At 37.2% G+C, this 17,249-nt stretch overlaps 2 protein-coding genes across 2 annotated transcripts; one reads left to right on the plus strand and one right to left on the minus strand.

The window, feature by feature from the left end:
- Nucleotides 1–2,340: 2,340 nt before the first annotated feature.
- LOC130089937 (uncharacterized) lies at nucleotides 2,341–7,960 on the plus strand. Its single transcript, XM_056257553.1, has 8 exons — nucleotides 2,341–2,590; nucleotides 2,697–2,865; nucleotides 3,883–4,158; nucleotides 5,221–5,280; nucleotides 5,674–5,733; nucleotides 6,232–6,305; nucleotides 6,443–6,486; nucleotides 7,899–7,960. The coding sequence occupies exons 1-8, from the start codon at nucleotides 2,375–2,377 to the stop codon at nucleotides 7,945–7,947; spliced, it is 948 nt and encodes a 315-aa protein (XP_056113528.1). The 5' UTR covers nucleotides 2,341–2,374; the 3' UTR covers nucleotides 7,948–7,960.
- A 3,698-nt stretch (nucleotides 7,961–11,658) lies between these two features.
- LOC130089934 (uncharacterized) lies at nucleotides 11,659–14,439 on the minus strand. Its single transcript, XM_056257548.1, has 9 exons — nucleotides 14,386–14,439; nucleotides 14,144–14,233; nucleotides 13,865–14,006; nucleotides 13,319–13,414; nucleotides 12,849–13,232; nucleotides 12,619–12,720; nucleotides 12,310–12,542; nucleotides 12,038–12,216; nucleotides 11,659–11,939 (listed from the first exon to the last, which is right to left on the minus strand). The coding sequence occupies exons 2-9, from the start codon at nucleotides 14,216–14,218 to the stop codon at nucleotides 11,783–11,785; spliced, it is 1,368 nt and encodes a 455-aa protein (XP_056113523.1). The 5' UTR covers nucleotides 14,219–14,233; nucleotides 14,386–14,439; the 3' UTR covers nucleotides 11,659–11,782.
- Between the last annotated feature and the right edge of the window lie 2,810 nt (nucleotides 14,440–17,249).

Raw genomic sequence — 17,249 nt, forward strand, 5'->3', positions numbered from 1 at the left:
ATGGCGAAATTAGACAAAACTATATTAGTTTGCCTAATTATTTTTTGTCATTCGTTTAACATTTATGACCTAAAAAAAACTGTCAAATAAAGTTAAGTTTAGCTACTTACATCTTATCTCGCACTTGACCGTACACTGAAGCGTCGAGTTGCACTGTTAAAATTCGCGCTCAGCGTCTGTGAACATAAAGCCCGCCTACTTTGATTTGATTGGTCATCTCAAATATTCTGACATTGACGAGCGGTGACAGACCAATGAGGCTCAGATGAACACACATGAACACACACACCCTGTCCTGTGTTTCTGACGTGCTCTCTGTCTCTGCTCGGCGCCGCTGCGGAATGAAGAGGAAGAACGCGCTGAATCTGATTATAACAAGAAGTTTGATGATTGGTTTTTCATTAGGCTATTTTTGGTGCCCCCTCAGCACTTGGTGCCCTACGCACAGCGCGTGATGCGCGTGGTGGGAGCGGCGGCGCTGCGTGTCAGGGTCACGCTTTGCCTCCTCAAGGCGTGAACATGACACGCATGAATGAAGGTTGAATGAAGGTTGAGTACCAGCAGGGGGCAATAATTTCCTCAATGCCAACAACTCTCCACGGACCAAATAGAAGCGATATAGTGCATTCTCCAAAATTCCCGCGTCGTTCAGGTCGGTCAAAGCCATTTGTATTACGGTGCTGTCATTTAATATACGTTGCTATAGCTTAACGTTATACTTGTGTGTATGAAGACTGTGGAGCTTTTTAATCTATGGTGTTGTTAACGTTACTGTGGTCAATAACGTCAATGGAAATTGATATTAATTGGCTAATTAATTAATCACAGAAAGCTGCTGTCGATCCTGAAATATCGATACTGATGTTGTATCTATTCTAAAGGATAGATCCTCACATAAAACCAGTAATTTTATTCATTTAGAACGAATTTATTTTATTCAGAAATGATGCAATAAATCGATTATACGTGACCGTAAAGGCCATTACATTGTTACACACACACACACACACACACACACATATATATATATATATATATCAATCATATAAGCTGTTCAGTTCTAATAATTATGATGCTGAAAATTCAGCTTTGATCTCAGGAATAAACTACATTTTAACATATTCAAATAGAAAACAGATCGCCTATTTTAAATAATATTTCACAATTTAAATTTTTACAAAGATTTACTGTATTTTTGATCAAATAAATTAAGCATTTGTAAGCATATTAGACTTCTTTTAACATTAAACATCTTACCGACCCCACATGTAAAATTTACTATAATTATTCTAGTTTGTGCAAATACATTTAGTTTTTATTGATCGTTAAAGTTCATATACATAGTGTTATGTTCTGTAATTGATGTTAATAAATCTGTCAGAAGAAAATGTGCAAAATTGGGGGTACAACACTGTAACCCTTTAAAAACAATAACCATACACACAACTAATTACAGGTGCATCGAGGAGGACAAATCACAAAATCTTTTAGTGGTCATCATGAAAATGTATTCAGATTAAGCATATTAATGATGCATTCACCTCATTTATCACGACACACTGCTTCTGTTCATGAATGCAGTTTACATGCTGAATATGCAATAACAGCAGCATCACAGTTATCTTTATTTTGTTACAGTTATATGTATAATATGACACATCCAGGAATCTTTGCTGCAAAATAATTAACTATGTTTTTGTTTTCCTTTGTCCAACAGCTCCTGTTTTTTTACCCACCATCCTTCCTTGTTACCTCCACCTGTCTATCTTTATAAGAAACCAACGGCTCTTTTAAGAGCCAATCCTCTATCTATCTCTCTCTCACTCTCTCTCAGTCTCAGTCTCTCACTCTCAGTCTCACTCTCAGTCTCTCTCTCTCACTCACTCTCACTCTCAGTCTCTCTCTCTCACTCTCAGTCTCTCTCTCTCACTCTCAGTCTCACTCTCAGTCTCACTCTCAGTCTCTCTCTCTCACTCACTCTCAGTCTCTCTCTCTCACTCTCAGTCTCTCTCTCTCACTCTCAGTCTCTCTCTATCACTCTCAGTCTCACTCTCAGTCTCACTCTCAGTCGCTCTCTCACTCTCTCTCAGTCTCTCGCTCTCAGTCTCACTCTCTCTCTCTCTCTCTCTCACACACACACACACACACACACACACACACACACACACACACACACACACACACACACACACACACACACACACACACACACACACACACACACACTATCTCTCTTTATTCCTCTCTTCCAGAAGCCTGGTGTTTTCAAGTAGCCTAAGTATTGCATTTTTTTATTTAAATCTTGTTCTGTTTTGGTTGTGTGAAAGAAGTTCTTCACAAAATCTGTCACTCTCTTACTTTATCTATAATAGAAATGCCAGGCCAGGGGTCAACCAGGCGAAACTGTATGGTCTGCCATACAGATCTAAATGTGGCCTGCAAAACTTGCAACACATGCAAGAAAGAACAGCCACATAAGCTGAGGCTAGAAAAGAAACTAAAAAAATTTGATCAGAAGAGGGAGAGCTGGGTTCAAATGCAAAAAAAAAATCGGACTACCTCTCATATACAGGATGAAGCTGTGTTGTTGGTATGCAATTTCTTGTATTGTTTTTATGCAGGTTGTTTTCCAAATGTTGCTAGATATATTTTTAAATAATATATGTTATTTTGTATGTGTGTCCTTGTATTTTTAGCTCGAAAAATTGCAGGCCCTGGGGTTAAGGGGGGTTTTACTTCTCTCCAAGCCTGGAAAAAAGCCAAACAATTGGGTGTCTGAGGTTTTGGCACCCCGCTGCCAGCTGAGTGAGACATCACATACATGCCTTGAACGAATTAAGGGCATGTATGATATTGTTATTCAAGGTAAGAATATTCTGTTATTTATTTAAAAAATGTCCTGTATTTGATGCTGTCAGAGCCTCACAGGTAAGCCTGTGGTTTCCTTCTCTTGACTAATAGATCATTCAGATTATCATTGATGGTTTTCGCTTACAACTAAAACTAAACTAATTGGGAGAGGTTAAAAGCTAAGCAGCTAGCTATTTAGCTGCTCACGTTTAAGTACCAATAAAATAACATTCATTTTATCTGCTTGGTTTTCATTTTAATCTTAAATAAAATAGAACGCACACACCAGGCGATCCAGTATATTTGGCTTTTATACTAAACCAAGCTTGAACTGTGATGGTGGATTAAAGAAATGAAATTTATTTTATAAACGCATGCAGATATGCTGCCTTTTTTCACTAAAACAGTGCCTGGCCCTAAACTTAGTGATCCATGCTCATTATAGATGTTGCAGATCAGGGCTCTACACTTTTTAGGTAGTGACACTAGTCCTAGCAGAGTAGCTGGTGTGATGAGCGCACTGGCGCCGGTTTACGGTGGCTTCCGTCACATCACCAAAGTAGATGCTGCACACTGGTGGTGGTTGAGGAGACCTCCTGGTATGATTGTAAAGCGCTTTGGGTGTACAGTAGTACATATGAAAGTTCTAAATAAATGTGTCATTCTATTCTATTCTATTGAATTGAATTGGAAGACAATGTAATTAGCCATGCTATAATTTTAATTATAAAATTTCAGTAGAAAAAAATGGCACAATTGGTCATCCACCAGACTATCTCAAAACATCCATCACATGTCTTGAGAACATTCACCTATTAAATCAATACAGCTTAGGAAGAAGTAGTTTGGTAGAACAGCACTTGTTAGGTCTATACACATCTCTTTTTGCTACTACGGCTGCAACTAACGATTATTTTTACTGTCATTTTTTTTCTTGATTAATCGATTAGATGTTTGTTCTATAAAATGACTTAAAATTGTGAAAAAGGTTGATCGATGTTTTCTAAATAATTATGTACTTCTACAATGTAGGCTGGACCCCACATGTAATTGAAAGTTCATCAGCCCCAGTTGAACCCCCAACAGGACCACCAATGGTCATATCAAATCAGCAGGAAGCAGTGGCCCTGCTTAATCCCCCAACAGCTCCAACGGGACCTCCAGCAGCCCTTATTGGACCACCGAAGTCCCCAATTGGACAGTCAGTGTCCTCTTTAGCACCCTCGGTAAAGCAATCCCAGAACCTGGGGAAAAGACCCCACTCCCCAGAAGGACCTTCAGCAGCCTCCCCAGTTTCTTTTGAAAAAGGTAAGCATAAAAGGAGCTACAGTATATGAAGAGTATTGAAAATAAGTTATAAGCCCCACAAAACCATACTCTTACTTTGTGTAATGTGAAACTGTAAACGAATTCAGAGTCCCGAAACATTTATTATTATGTAAAAAAAAAAGTTTTCAACATTGATAATAATAATAATAAATTACACAGTGTGTCTGTGAGCAAGGCACTTTACTCCGGGGGGGATTGTCCCTGTAAGTGCACAGTAAGTCGCTTTGGATAAAAGCGTCTGCCAAATGCATATATATATATATATATATATATAAATGTTTCTTGAGCATCAAATCAGCATTTTAGAATGATTTCTAAAGGATCATGTGACACTGAAGACTGGAGTAATGATGCTGAAAATTCAGCTTTGATCACTGAAATAAATTACATTTTAAAATATAACCAAATAGAAAACAGATATTTTAAATTGTAAAAAATATTTCACAATATTACTGTTTTTGCTGTATTTTGGATCAAATAAATGAAGCCTTGGAGATAGGAAGTCTTCTTTTAAAACATCAAAAAATCTAACCGTTCTAATAATGTTGGCCACCACTGTATATATATTTAAAAATGATTATTGGATTAGAACCTCTCATCAAATTCCATGAACTGCTGCTGTTGTCATTACTTCAATCATGCCTGTGTTTGCCCATATTTAGGACATTGTTTCTGGGTTCCCATTCGTAGTGCACAATATATTGACTCACTATCGTTATTGCAATATCACGTTGTGCAATATCATATGAAAATGTTGCAGAATGTATGTAATATTCCTTTTATTTTGTGGAGAGTTGCATCCGTCAATTTTGAAATGTGTAGGACACCTGGTTGTATTATTCGAAATTGGCCTGTGTCTAAAGAGCATTCTTTAAAGGTCTCTGTCTCACCTTGGAAAAACATTTTGACAAATAAAGCCCAGTCTTCATTATAAACTGTGCCTAATTGTATTCCTCATGTGGGTGACATGGATGCAACATTTTGCAAATTTTTTAAAATATTTTTTTTTACATATTTTAAATGTTTCTCTATATTTAACAGATGAAGTTGTGGAAGGAGGCTGTCCTGCTCCTACTATTGTGCGGCCAAATAAAAGGAAAGGTTTGTTGATGTAGTGTGTGTAATCCATACATTGGGATTTATATTAATTGTTGTGAGTCTTCATGAAGGCTGTATTTGCATTTGTAAGTGGCTGTGGTCAATTAGGTTTGGGCGATGTCCAAATTAATATGTTTATTTAACAGTAGGGCTGAACAACTAATCAAAATCTTATCGAACTCGCAATATGACCTACTGCAATTTTCAAACCACAGGAGGTGCAATATTTGTTAAAGGCAAAATTTGTGTTAAAATACTATTTTAAATTAAATATTGTGGCGCTGCAGAGATGTCCTGTGCCTACACATCATATTCTACAGCTCTTTGTTAGATACAAATACTTGCAGAAATCACACCATAATCATTTAAATATGTTGTTATTACCTTGTTTGACAGTGGAAGTTGTGGAAGGAGGCTGTCCTGCTCCCGCTACAGTGCGGCTGAAAAAAAGGAAAGGTATGTTGATGTACTGCTTGTCCAGCTTTCTGTATAGGAGTGTGGACTGAATGCCACAAAATTGATTAGTATGAGCTGTAGTACCTAGCTACAGTCTTCTGGCAATTATTTGGCAACATAATAGCATAGTCAGAAAGTAACATACATGTTTTTGCTTTTGGTTCTGGTTTTCACAGTCAAAAGCATGTTAGTCTTTGCTGTGAGAAAGCAATTAATTAACAACTGCCAGGCAGCACAATAGAGATTAATTTGAATCCATGGATTTAACTTGTCTTTGTTTGCCAATATATTTATTACAACTGCCCAACCCTAAAGTTTGTGTTGATTACATTTACAGTAAATTACCAGTGTTCAATACAACTTCTGTACCATAATAACTACAATATCAAAACTGTAACTAAGTACAACCCATTCTAGCTTAATAACCACTTATCATTCTATAATGGCTTGTTTATAGTAGTGTTAAGCTTTGTGAATGTAATATTTGTTTCCTTTCAGAATGCCCACATACAGTGACAGGGAGCCAGGGTTATTACCCCGTGAAGAGGGTTGCCAAATACAAAGTCATTAAGGTTAAATACCAGTAAAACACTACAAAGGTTACAAAATGTTATTTTATTGGTGTAATGGTCTTGAAAAAGTATTGGTGAGTGGTATAACTGCTAAACAAAGCAAATATTTGAAACTGAAAAAGTCTCACTATTTTTAGGGTCAAAAATGGAAGCAAGTGGAGTGGGAGCCATGCAAACTCTGGTATGTACAACTTCTCATGGGTAACACATAGCCAATTAGTTTTAAAGGTGCTCTAAGCGATGTCACGCGTTTTTTAGGCCAAAACATTTTTTGTCACATACAGCAAACATCTCCTCACTGTCCGCTGGCTGCCTGTCCCCTGAACACACTGTAAAGAAACGCGATCTCTGTAGACAGCCCAGGCTCCACAAACAGCAACAAAAGCAAACTGCGGCGACCCGCTCCCCGAAACATAACAAACTGTTCCAGCCAATGACCGACAAGAAGGGTTTGGGGGCGGGGTTTGGGGGGTTAGTGTGCGGATGAGGAGGAGGGAGGGTCTAGCTAGCCTCCGTTTTGTTTGACAATAGTTCGAACGTCAACAAGAAGTGACGTCACCCAGGATCGCTTAGAGAACCTTTAACATGTACAAACTATTGACACATGTTAGGTAAGATTAAGGTAAGATTTGTCTATATAGTTCATAAATATATTTTTATAACCCACACAAAGTGTCTTAATAAGGTGTTGGGCTACTATGTGCCCCCAGAAGAGTTTCATGCTCTTTGGCATAGTTTCTCTAAGTCTCTGAAATCTGGGGAGCTCCAATGGTCCAAAATATATGCTTTTATTTGGTGTTTATAACAGCTTCAGTCCAAAAAGTTGTTATGGTGGCTCTTGGTGGCCCAACACCTTACTAAGACACTTCATTTAGTTTTTTTCTCTTTATTCCCTTAATCTTATTTGCCATTAACACTTTACAGGCACACCGAAAATACAGTTACCAATAATGATAAAGATGTTATGCCCAAACTACACGACCTGCATTATGTAAAAGTCTATATATTTGTATCTTCAAGAGAGAACCAAAGGTGACATGACCTTTTGCCTTAAGGCTAATGCAATTTAAGGGGTTAGTTCGGTATTTTACACTTGTTTACACTTGCCCTGTTTTAAGATCGTTTCTGATGAAATAGAACGGTTAAGATTGAAATTTGGACAAATGCTGCTGTCCCGAGAATTTTAGGTTTCTGTGTTAGAAACCATTCACATTCCTCATTTTTGAGTTACTAAGACAAAATCAATTTATGCTTTAAAATAGAATTGTCTCAAAAACTGAGCAGTTGGCCTAACTTTACCATAAATGTAAACCCAACCCAAAAATGTAAAACACTTTGGAGTCTTGTGCACACCAAACAGTGATTCATGTCAGAAACATAACAGATTATAGAATTTTCTTGACTTAAAATAACAATTAAGGCTTTCATTGCATTGTAGTTGACTAACATTAGACAACTGTGATGTAATGAAGAAACCCCACTAAAACACAGCCATTGGAAAACAGCTACAGGAATCTTAATGTGTGTCTTTGTGTCTACAGTTCCTCTGCAGAACCAAAACATCTAATTGCATATTTCCTTTTTGTGTTACAGTGGAAAGAAGTGGCCATTGGAGTGGGTGGCGGATATGGACACTTGTTAGTGCTCCCGTCAGGTTGTGGAGCACTTTTTTTGTGTGTAGTTTGCCTTTCTTTCTTCTTACTGTTGTGAAAATAAACGCTTCTTGCGACTGGACCCTTTCATTGCCATTTTGGAGCACTTTTTTATGAGCATCCAAGACAACATAAAATGTATCTGGGAATTTATTCAGAGAATAGTTTTATAAAAAATAAAAATAAAAACATTTGTAGCTTTTGATCCTTAACTTTTCTCTATATAGAAAACATACTGCCTCTCCTATGAATCATACATGATGTCCTGTCAGTGTTGGGCTATTGAAACATATCAATCATCCACAGTAATTAATTGTTCACATATTTTGCCTACACATTTCTTCTGTATCAAACAATGGAAATGCCTTTGCATACAGCACCATGATTTTAAATGGCAACCTGTTAAACAACTTTATACAAAGCTTTTTTACATAAAGATTGACTTTCTTGCAATTTTTGCATTAGTCTTAAATATATGTAAAACTACATTACATAATGTGTTGTGTAATCATACCATAATTTAAAATAATGTTAACTGTTGCCTACCAGTCACATTAAGTTTTGTTAAATAAAATGGGTTTAAAAGTGTGTCAGTGCCCTCATAAAGCATTGCACATACACTCACCTAAAGGATTATTAGGAACACCTGTTCAATTTCTCATTAATGCAATTATCTAATCAACCAATCACATGGCAGTTGCTTCAATGCATTTAGGGGTGTGGTCTAAAATGGCCCCCACAGTCACCAGATCTCAACCCAATAGAGCATCTTTGGGATGTGGTGGAACGGGTGCTTCGTGCCCTGGATGTGCATCCCACAAATCTCCATCAACTGCAAGATGCTATCCTATCAATATGGGCCAACATTTCTAAAGAATGCTTTCAGCACCTTGTTGAATCAATGCCACGTAGAATTAAGGCAGTTCTGAAGGCGAAAGGGGGTCAAACACAGTATTAGTATGGTGTTCCTAATAATCCTTTAGGTGAGTGTATGTGTTGTGTCATTATGACATACAGTTTGTGACTTTACTTTGTCCTGGATGGAGCTGTCCCTGGATCCCTCGTCCTCTTCAGATGGCACTGTTATTACCAACAGTGTATAGATTACTTTTACTACTGCAAATGTCTTTCATTAACAAGGTAATGTACAGAATTACATTTATTCTTAGCAATCACATTACAGCTATAGTAATAAAATTATCTTTACTTCAGTTACTTCACCACAGGACTTTTGAAAGATGTCATGTGAGCTGAGGTTTCAACCTAGTCTGCTGAACTTTTGTCCCAACCAGTCTGCCTCCTTTCTTTTGGTCTAGGACCAGGTTTTAATATGTTTTTTTGTGAAACTGACCCTGAATCAGACCTCATGATTTGGTGTCTTGCTCTGCTTGTGGTATAGGGTGGTCGGGGGTGTGAGTTTTAAAAAGTAACACAAAAGTAATTAATAAATCTAATTGCTGTATTGCTCTTGGAGATTTAGCAAGTGTAATATAATGACATATTTATGTAAGGTAAATTAGATGACGATTGTCTAAACAGCCACTTAGCCATATGACCACAGCATAAAAACACTTAATTATGACCTATAAAAGTATGGTATGGGAGGATGGACACTGAATATCTATAATGATACTGTGATTTATTTTTTAATGCAACTCACCTCTGTATTTTAATTCATATTAATGAACACCATTAATTTGAGATCACTCTGAAAGCTTTTTTATTAGGTTAAGGTTTGTGAAAAAGAAACGTTCCAAGAGGCCCACAGTGATATATGTGATTCAAATAAGTCAAAATTAACATTTAATTCATGAATTTGGCCACTGTGACCAACAAATACATTTTAATTAACATTTATACATTAGACCACCTCATGTCTCTTTGAAATGCATGCATGACACAAGGGCTGAGTGGGCAGAGTGAAAATTAAAATTTTGTCATATGATTAAACCAAACACATCACTGGAAAGGTCTTGATCAGCCGAGTAACAGCTTTGCAACCTGAAGGCTGTACCTGGCTCCTGCTTTGAAATATTGACCTCTGAACTTTGAAATTGATGCATGTTGTGAGTCTTATAATTCAGCAACTGAATGGGCTAAAATAATAAAACCAACTGTTATATAAAGCTCTTGGACTCTTCCATCAAAAGGGATACCAGTTGGTGCGATCACCAATAGGGGGCATCACCAAAAGTGGTAAAAATGTAATCTCACCTAGTTATCATTTATAATTCCAAATTCTGACCAAACCTTTGTGTTTCACATACGCCCATACCCATGAGTGCACTCTTAGTTTTATACTCCAGACATCCATTTACATGTTTTAGCAATTTACAAAAACAAAACTACAATTCCCTGTTGCAACAGATTGCAACGTGATAGACAGCCCGTTAAATATGTAGTTCTTCCGGTTGGCAAAATAGGGTTGCAAGTAAGTAGGGTTTCAAAAAGAACTATCGTATAAAGTAGCTTCCTAACAGACATGCTACTGCAAAAGCATAATACGTGTTGTATGAATTCAGACCAAAAACATCGTATTATGGTTATTATTATTAGCCAAAATTGCTTGTATGGGAGATTTATGCTAGTTGCTAGGGTAACCGTGTTGGCGCCATAGGTTCGCGCAGGCGCGTAGCCTGATCACAGAAACCTGTCTAACAGAAACGGAAGAAGGGTGCGCAAAAACAAACACACACACACACACACACACACACACACACACACACACATAATATAAATAACTGACATTGCCAACAAATGTTTTAAAAATATGTTATCCTTTATTATATATATTTAATATTATTTGACATTTTGGCGAGAGGCAGGGAAAACTCTGGACAGGTCGCCAGTCCATCACACAACCACCCACACTTAGGGAAATTCTCCATTTTACCTATTCTATTCGTTTTCTTTAGGTTAAATATTTTCAACTTATGTTTTTATACAGAAGATAATGATAAAAAAAAAACTTTATTTGTAAAGAACAACATGATATGTGATACAAAGACCACAAGGACATTGAATACATAAATATATGTATGTATAAAATGGTAGACATAATTTAAAGCAAATAGCCTCTAAGATTGTAAGCTGATTCACCAGTTGTCAAGTGTTAATTATTGTATCCAGAGTGAAGTTATGTAGCAGGATAATGAAAAATGTCTTATTTATGGCTATATTTTACTAATTAATTAATACAACACATAACTCTATACCTACTTGCCAATTAACAAGTGAAAGTGTTATTTTGTGTGATTACTTTTAGTTATATACCCTGTATACAACTGGCATACAATGTTAAGATAAAAATTAAGTAAGATAGTAATTGAATATCTTATTTTGCAAGAAGACAGAGACAAACAAATCAACAGCTCAAAATGAACTAGTTTGCATGCATGTACAACATAGTTTTATAGTTACCTGAAGTAATGCCATGGTAAATTCACTTTGTTGGCAAGGTAACGGCAGCAATAACAACAGGAAATACTACACTTAAGACTCAACTATGGGTATTGATCAATCATTTCTGTAAAGTATTTAATCTAGTGCCATGTACAGTAAATGGTTCATTCCAAAAGTATCAACAATCACTGTGAATAACATTATACAGGTGTATAGAGTATAAAACAATCCAACTATTACATCAATGTAAGTGTAACATTTTTGTACAGAAAAGGTCATTATGTTGACAAGATGAGATCTGCTATTACATAATGAATGAGCTCCTAAACTAGCCATTTTGGATGCCACCACACATACCATGTTTAATTTCAAACATCAACACAAGATTGCTTAAAAGAGTGCACCATGCTAGGGATACAATATCTATTTAATAAAGCAACAATCATACATTTCAAATTTTGGATTTAAATCATAGGAGCAAAAACTAACACTTTTCATTTTACTCCTGATCTCATCAACAAAATGGTGTACATCAGTGTCCTTGGCAATGAAGGTGCCATCAAAATAGGGTTCCTCTGACCTTAATAGAATAAGAAAAAAAATATGTTCAGTGTAAGACATTATATGTTCTGTTAATTTTACATTAAGTAAAATGATTACAAGTTTAAAACAACTAACCCTTTTGACTGCCGAAATCGGTACACTTTTCTGTTGCCATCTGCACAAAGAGCGAGCATGTTGGGTGTACAAGCCGGGCAGGTGAAGTGATCTACACTGGCCATTTCTTCACACTGGTACTGGCAGAATGTGTATTCCATGAAGCTTCTTTGAAATACGTCTCCATGTATTTTCCCAGCCTGTACATGCGATTAGTAAAGAGTAAAATGAAATAGCTACACTAATATTCTCCCATCTCTACTTAAGGCAACTTTGATCCACACTGATCTTACCCTTCCAAAGAGACAAGTCCTCCTCTCCAACATCCGCAAAAAACCTTGTCTCGATAATCCTGGTGCAACAGTTTTCATTTCTTCAAATGTGGTGAAGACATCGACTGAAAACAGCGTGTCAGCATTCACAGATGCTGGCCAGTACCCACTTCTTATTAGGTCGCTCATGTCAGGTGTCCAATGAGCCAGACATAATCTGCACAGCAAGTTTGGCAAGTGCAAGTCATACCGACCTAAAATAAAAAAGTAGAACATTCTAACACACAAAGGGACAAGAACAAATTTTAAATATAAAACCATAGTTCCTACCATTTATGCAAACCAAAATGATTGCTCTGCCAGCTGATTCTGTGAAGTTTGAAGGGTCGCAAGTGCATAACTGGACAGGTCTCACTGTAGGCAATAAACATACTGAAAAGAGAAGAGAAATAATTTGAGAGAAATCATTAAAAATATGTACAATTAACATAATAAAAAAAAAAAAAAAAAAAAAAAACGTCACCAAAAAATCACTTTACCAAAAAGGTTCAAAACACTACCTTGATTGACCAGTGTATATTTGCCATCTTTTTTTACACAGCACACTGTTGGCTCAATGGGCTTGTAAATTCCCTCAATGCAGGACTCCCTGTTATGGAGGGTGAGTTTTTTGTGAATGTGTGTGTCACAATCCATGCACAGCCACTCTTGTGGCATGCAGTCTCTGCAGCGAATGACGGCAGGAGATGTGCAGTGGCTGCAGTTCTTTTCTGAAGCCATATTGCAGGACAGCAAGCAGTTGATGTGATAAGACCTTGCTTTCCGCCACTCATCTTGGGCTACAGATTGGCGCAAGCACCATGATGTGGATGTTGAAGGGGACTTGTTGGTGCCTTGAACATCTGCTGAGGTCAGAATATCCTGCAGTTTCTGCATCTCAATGTCTAAAAGACAGAAATAAGAAAATAATAATTCCTTTCACGCTTATTGCTAAATTGCTTAATTACAGTAAGGTCAGGTGTCATCTTACCGAATAAGTGTTGAGAGCAGTTTGATTGGGTAACTGTGGGAACCTCCTCAGATGACTCGAAAGGTGTAGCGTCCTCACTGCCAACCACAGAAACAACTGAAAAGATAGATAGAAAGGAAAGAGATAACAATGTTCATGTCTTACAAGCATACAATACAGTGTTCATATAGTGACTTAAGGCTATAATAGGTTGATTGATATGTCTGACAATTCCTTTAAACTCTAAAAGTTTTTTTCCTCATAATCTTGAACTGTTAGAAGCATGAACCTGACACTGATGCTTCACTTCTACTTAATTTCTTTGGAATTGCTAAGCATTACAGTGAAGTCAATAACATAAGTAAAACATCCACCATGTGGTGTTTCTGATGGCACAGTTTAACATACAGTATTTAAAGGAAAATTATTAAAATCCGGAAACAGAAATCCTATTAACCTAACAAACAAATAGCAAGCTGAATTCGGTATACAATGGGCACAGTTATACTTAGTTAAGAAGCATTCTGTGGTGGGTAATCACAAATAATCTTGGAAGACATGGACTACCTGTAGCTGAAGCACGTTTTCGTGTCTCTCCACTTCTGCTTCTTTTTAGCAGTGGACGTCCTTTAGCATCTCTCTCCACCCATCGGACATTAAATTTATTACCTTCTTTAGCAGATGTTGCTTTGTCCTTCGCTTGCTTTGCCTTGCATGACAGAAAGTGAGCAGTTTATGATAAAACTGAAATACAGCCAAATCTTGAGCAGTTCATTCAAATTTTGCACTCTAATTCCCACTCTTAAGTATTATTACCAATACTGGATTGTCTCAAAAAATACTCACTTTGGTTTGAGCAAGGAACATGTCTGCAAGGAAAATAGCATCATCTGCTCTCCCTCTGTCTTGCTGAGCAGCCATTTCAAAGATACTATACTGGAAGATAAAAACACAGTCAGACAAAAAGTATTAAGGATGTATAGTATAGGGTGGCTATAGGCTATATAAAAACTAAATAAAAAAAAAATGTTTTGGACAGTGAGAGAATAAGGTGAAAGAAAAATAAATAATAGAGTAACAATACTTACTTGAAGACAGTGACGCTTTAGAAAAGAGATAGAGATGGAGAGAGAGAGAGAAAGAAAGAGCGTGTGTGTGTGTGTGTGAGAGAGAGAGAGAGAGAGAGAGAGAGAGAGAGAGAGACAGACTGACAGTGAGAGACTGAGAGTGAGAGAGAGAGAGAGAGAGAGAGAGACAGACTGACAGTGAGAGACTGAGAGAGAGAGAGAGAGAGAGAGAGAGAGAGAGAGAGAGAGAGAGAGAGAGACAGACAGACTGACAGTGAGAGACTGAGAGTGAGAGTGAGTGAGAGAGAGAGACTGAGAGTGAGACTGAGAGTGAGAGACTGAGACTGAGAGAGAGTGAGAGAGAGATAGATAGAGGATTGGCTCTTAAAAGAGCCGTTGGTTTCTTATAAAGATAGACAGGTGGAGGTAACAAGGAAGGATGGTGGGTAAAAAAACAGGAGCTGTTGGACAAAGGAAAACAAAAACATAGTTAATTATTTTGCAGCAAAGATTCCTGGATGTGTCATATTATACATATAACTGAAACAAAATAAAGATAACTGTGATGCTGCTGTTATTGCATATTCAGCATGTAAACTGCATTCATGAACAGAAGCATTGTGTCGTGATAAATGAGGTGAATGCATCATTAATATGCTTAATCTGAATACATTTTCATGACCACTAAAAGATTTTGTGATTTGTCCTCCTCGATGCACCTGTAATTAGTTGTGTGTATGGTTATTGTTTTTAAAGGGTTACAGTGTTGTACCCCCAATTTTGCACATTTTCTTCTGACAGATTTATTAACATCAATTACAGAACATAACACTATGTATATGAACTTTAACGATCAATAAAAACTAAATGTATTTGCACAAACTAGAATAATTATAGTAAATTTTACATGTGGGGTCGGTAAGATGTTTAATGTTAAAAGAAGTCTAATATGCTTACAAATGCTTAATTTATTTGATCAAAAATACAGTAAATCTTTGTAAAAATTTAAATTGTGAAATATTATTTAAAATAGGCGATCTGTTTTCTATTTGAATATGTTAAAATGTAGTTTATTCCTGAGATCAAAGCTGAATTTTCAGCATCATAATTATTAGAACAGCTTATATGATTGATATATATATATATATATATGTGTGTGTGTGTGTGTGTGTGTGTGTGTGAGTGTGTGTGTGTGTGTGTGTAACAATGTAATGGCCTTTACGGTCACGTATAAAGCCTTTACGGTCACGTATAATCGATTTATTGCATCATTTCTGAATAAAATAAATTCGTTCTAAATGAATAAAATTACTGGTTTTATGTGAGGATCTATCCTTTAGAATAGATACAACATCAGTATCGATATTTCAGGATCGACAGCAGCTTTCTGTGATTAATTAATTAGCCAATTAATATCAATTTCCATTGACGTTATTGACCACAGTAACGTTAACAACACCATAGATTAAAAAGCTCCACAGTCTTCATACACACAAGTATAACGTTAAGCTATAGCAACGTATATTAAATGACAGCACCGTAATACAAATGGCTTTGACCGACCTGAACGACGCGGGAATTTTGGAGAATGCACTATATCGCTTCTATTTGGTCCGTGGAGAGTTGTTGGCATTGAGGAAATTATTGCCCCCTGCTGGTACTCAACCTTCATTCAACCTTCATTCATGCGTGTCATGTACTTTTACTCTACTCATTTTTTGACAAGTAACAGTACTTTTACTTGAGTATGCTTTTTCAGTATTCTTTCCACCACTGATTGTCAGTCAAAAAACATTTAAATCCCGCTAGAGAGTGAATAGGCCTACAATCTGTCATAGACTATTGAGCCATTCCCCCAAATGGGTGACATTTTTGTCCCCAGGACATTATAAAATGCATGAAAATAAACTCTAAAATACATTTTATTATTAAGCAAAGTGCACATTAAGCTATAACGGCACATTTAAAATGTATAATTAAAAACATACATAAAATAGCAATAGCATTTTTTGCATGTCCTCACAAACTTTACCATGCAATATAGGGTAGGCCTAATGATTAAAATCCTTCAGAAATCTTATTTTTGTCGAATTGTTGTGTGACTTTATATCTAATTTATGCTTAAAGGTGCTCTATGTAACTTTTCTACTAAAATGAATCCTTTTTTATTGCCTGTGTGTGAAGGGGTTGTAATCACACATTAAAATGATCCACTTGTCGAGTTTTGCTATTACCTCTGAAGGCCAGTATTCCTATTTCTATGTGAAGTCTCCGGCTCGGATTTACCGCGAAATCCAACGGATGTGACGTGCATGCGCGCTCCCGAGCCTCTCTCCTTATATACAGTCTATTGTAGACGGTCAGGGAGTTACGTCCGGTTAAAGGCGCACGTTTTTCGGCTTATATCTCAGTCAATCTTTGATAAATATTCCCAAGACTCTAATCGTTCGTAGTGCTGGACGGGGCCTTTCGAACGAGCCCACCCCCGAGGTCCAACTCGCCCGGCTCCCCGAGTTATAGCCGTTTGAAATCGGGGGTCCCAGCAAACGGCGATCCGGTAGGGGGCATCCCCGAGGCCCGCCACTCTAGCGTTCGGGCAAGGGTTCCCCTGGGACCTCCTCCCCCGAATTTGAGCTCTCTGGGTCTTTGCGTTCCAGAGATACGAGCGATTTTCTCCTGAGATTGTGACGTCACCGGCGTCCGCAATTTTGCAGCGCGCCCGATGGTTTTCTGCTAATATCTCCGCGAAAACACCACCAAAAACTATGGAACTTATATGGATCTTTTCAGCTCGACTAGATGGTCCCAACGAGCTCGGTGCTCGCCGAATCCGTCAAGTATTCGCCGAGATATTTGCGTAATAGACGGTATTGTCTATGAGTTCG

This window comes from Rhinichthys klamathensis, unplaced genomic scaffold, assembly GCF_029890125.1.
Source record: "Rhinichthys klamathensis goyatoka isolate OS25496 unplaced genomic scaffold, OSU_Roscu_1.1 h1tg000139l_1, whole genome shotgun sequence".
In the NCBI taxonomy this organism is placed as follows: Eukaryota; Metazoa; Chordata; class Actinopteri; order Cypriniformes; family Leuciscidae; genus Rhinichthys; species Rhinichthys klamathensis.

What these genes read in the sequence shown, in the direction of transcription:
- LOC130089934 (XM_056257548.1), bottom strand. Translation starts at nt 14,218, where the DNA reads ATGGCTGCTCAGCAAGACAGAGGGAGAGCAGATGATGCTATTTTCCTT. An exon ending in CTGCTCTCAACACTTATTCG is followed by an intron (nt 13,233 to 13,318) that starts GTAAGATGACAC and finishes TCTGTCTTTTAG; the next exon opens with ACATTGAGATGCAGAAACTG. An exon ending in CGATTTCGGCAGTCAAAAGG is followed by an intron (nt 11,940 to 12,037) that starts GTTAGTTGTTTT and finishes TATTCTATTAAG; the next exon opens with GTCAGAGGAACCCTATTTTG.
- LOC130089937 (XM_056257553.1), top strand. Translation starts at nt 2,375, where the DNA reads ATGCCAGGCCAGGGGTCAACCAGGCGAAACTGTATGGTCTGCCATACA. An exon ending in GCGGCTGAAAAAAAGGAAAG is followed by an intron (nt 5,734 to 6,231) that starts GTATGTTGATGT and finishes GTTTCCTTTCAG; the next exon opens with AATGCCCACATACAGTGACA. An exon ending in CCAAATACAAAGTCATTAAG is followed by an intron (nt 6,306 to 6,442) that starts GTTAAATACCAG and finishes CACTATTTTTAG; the next exon opens with GGTCAAAAATGGAAGCAAGT.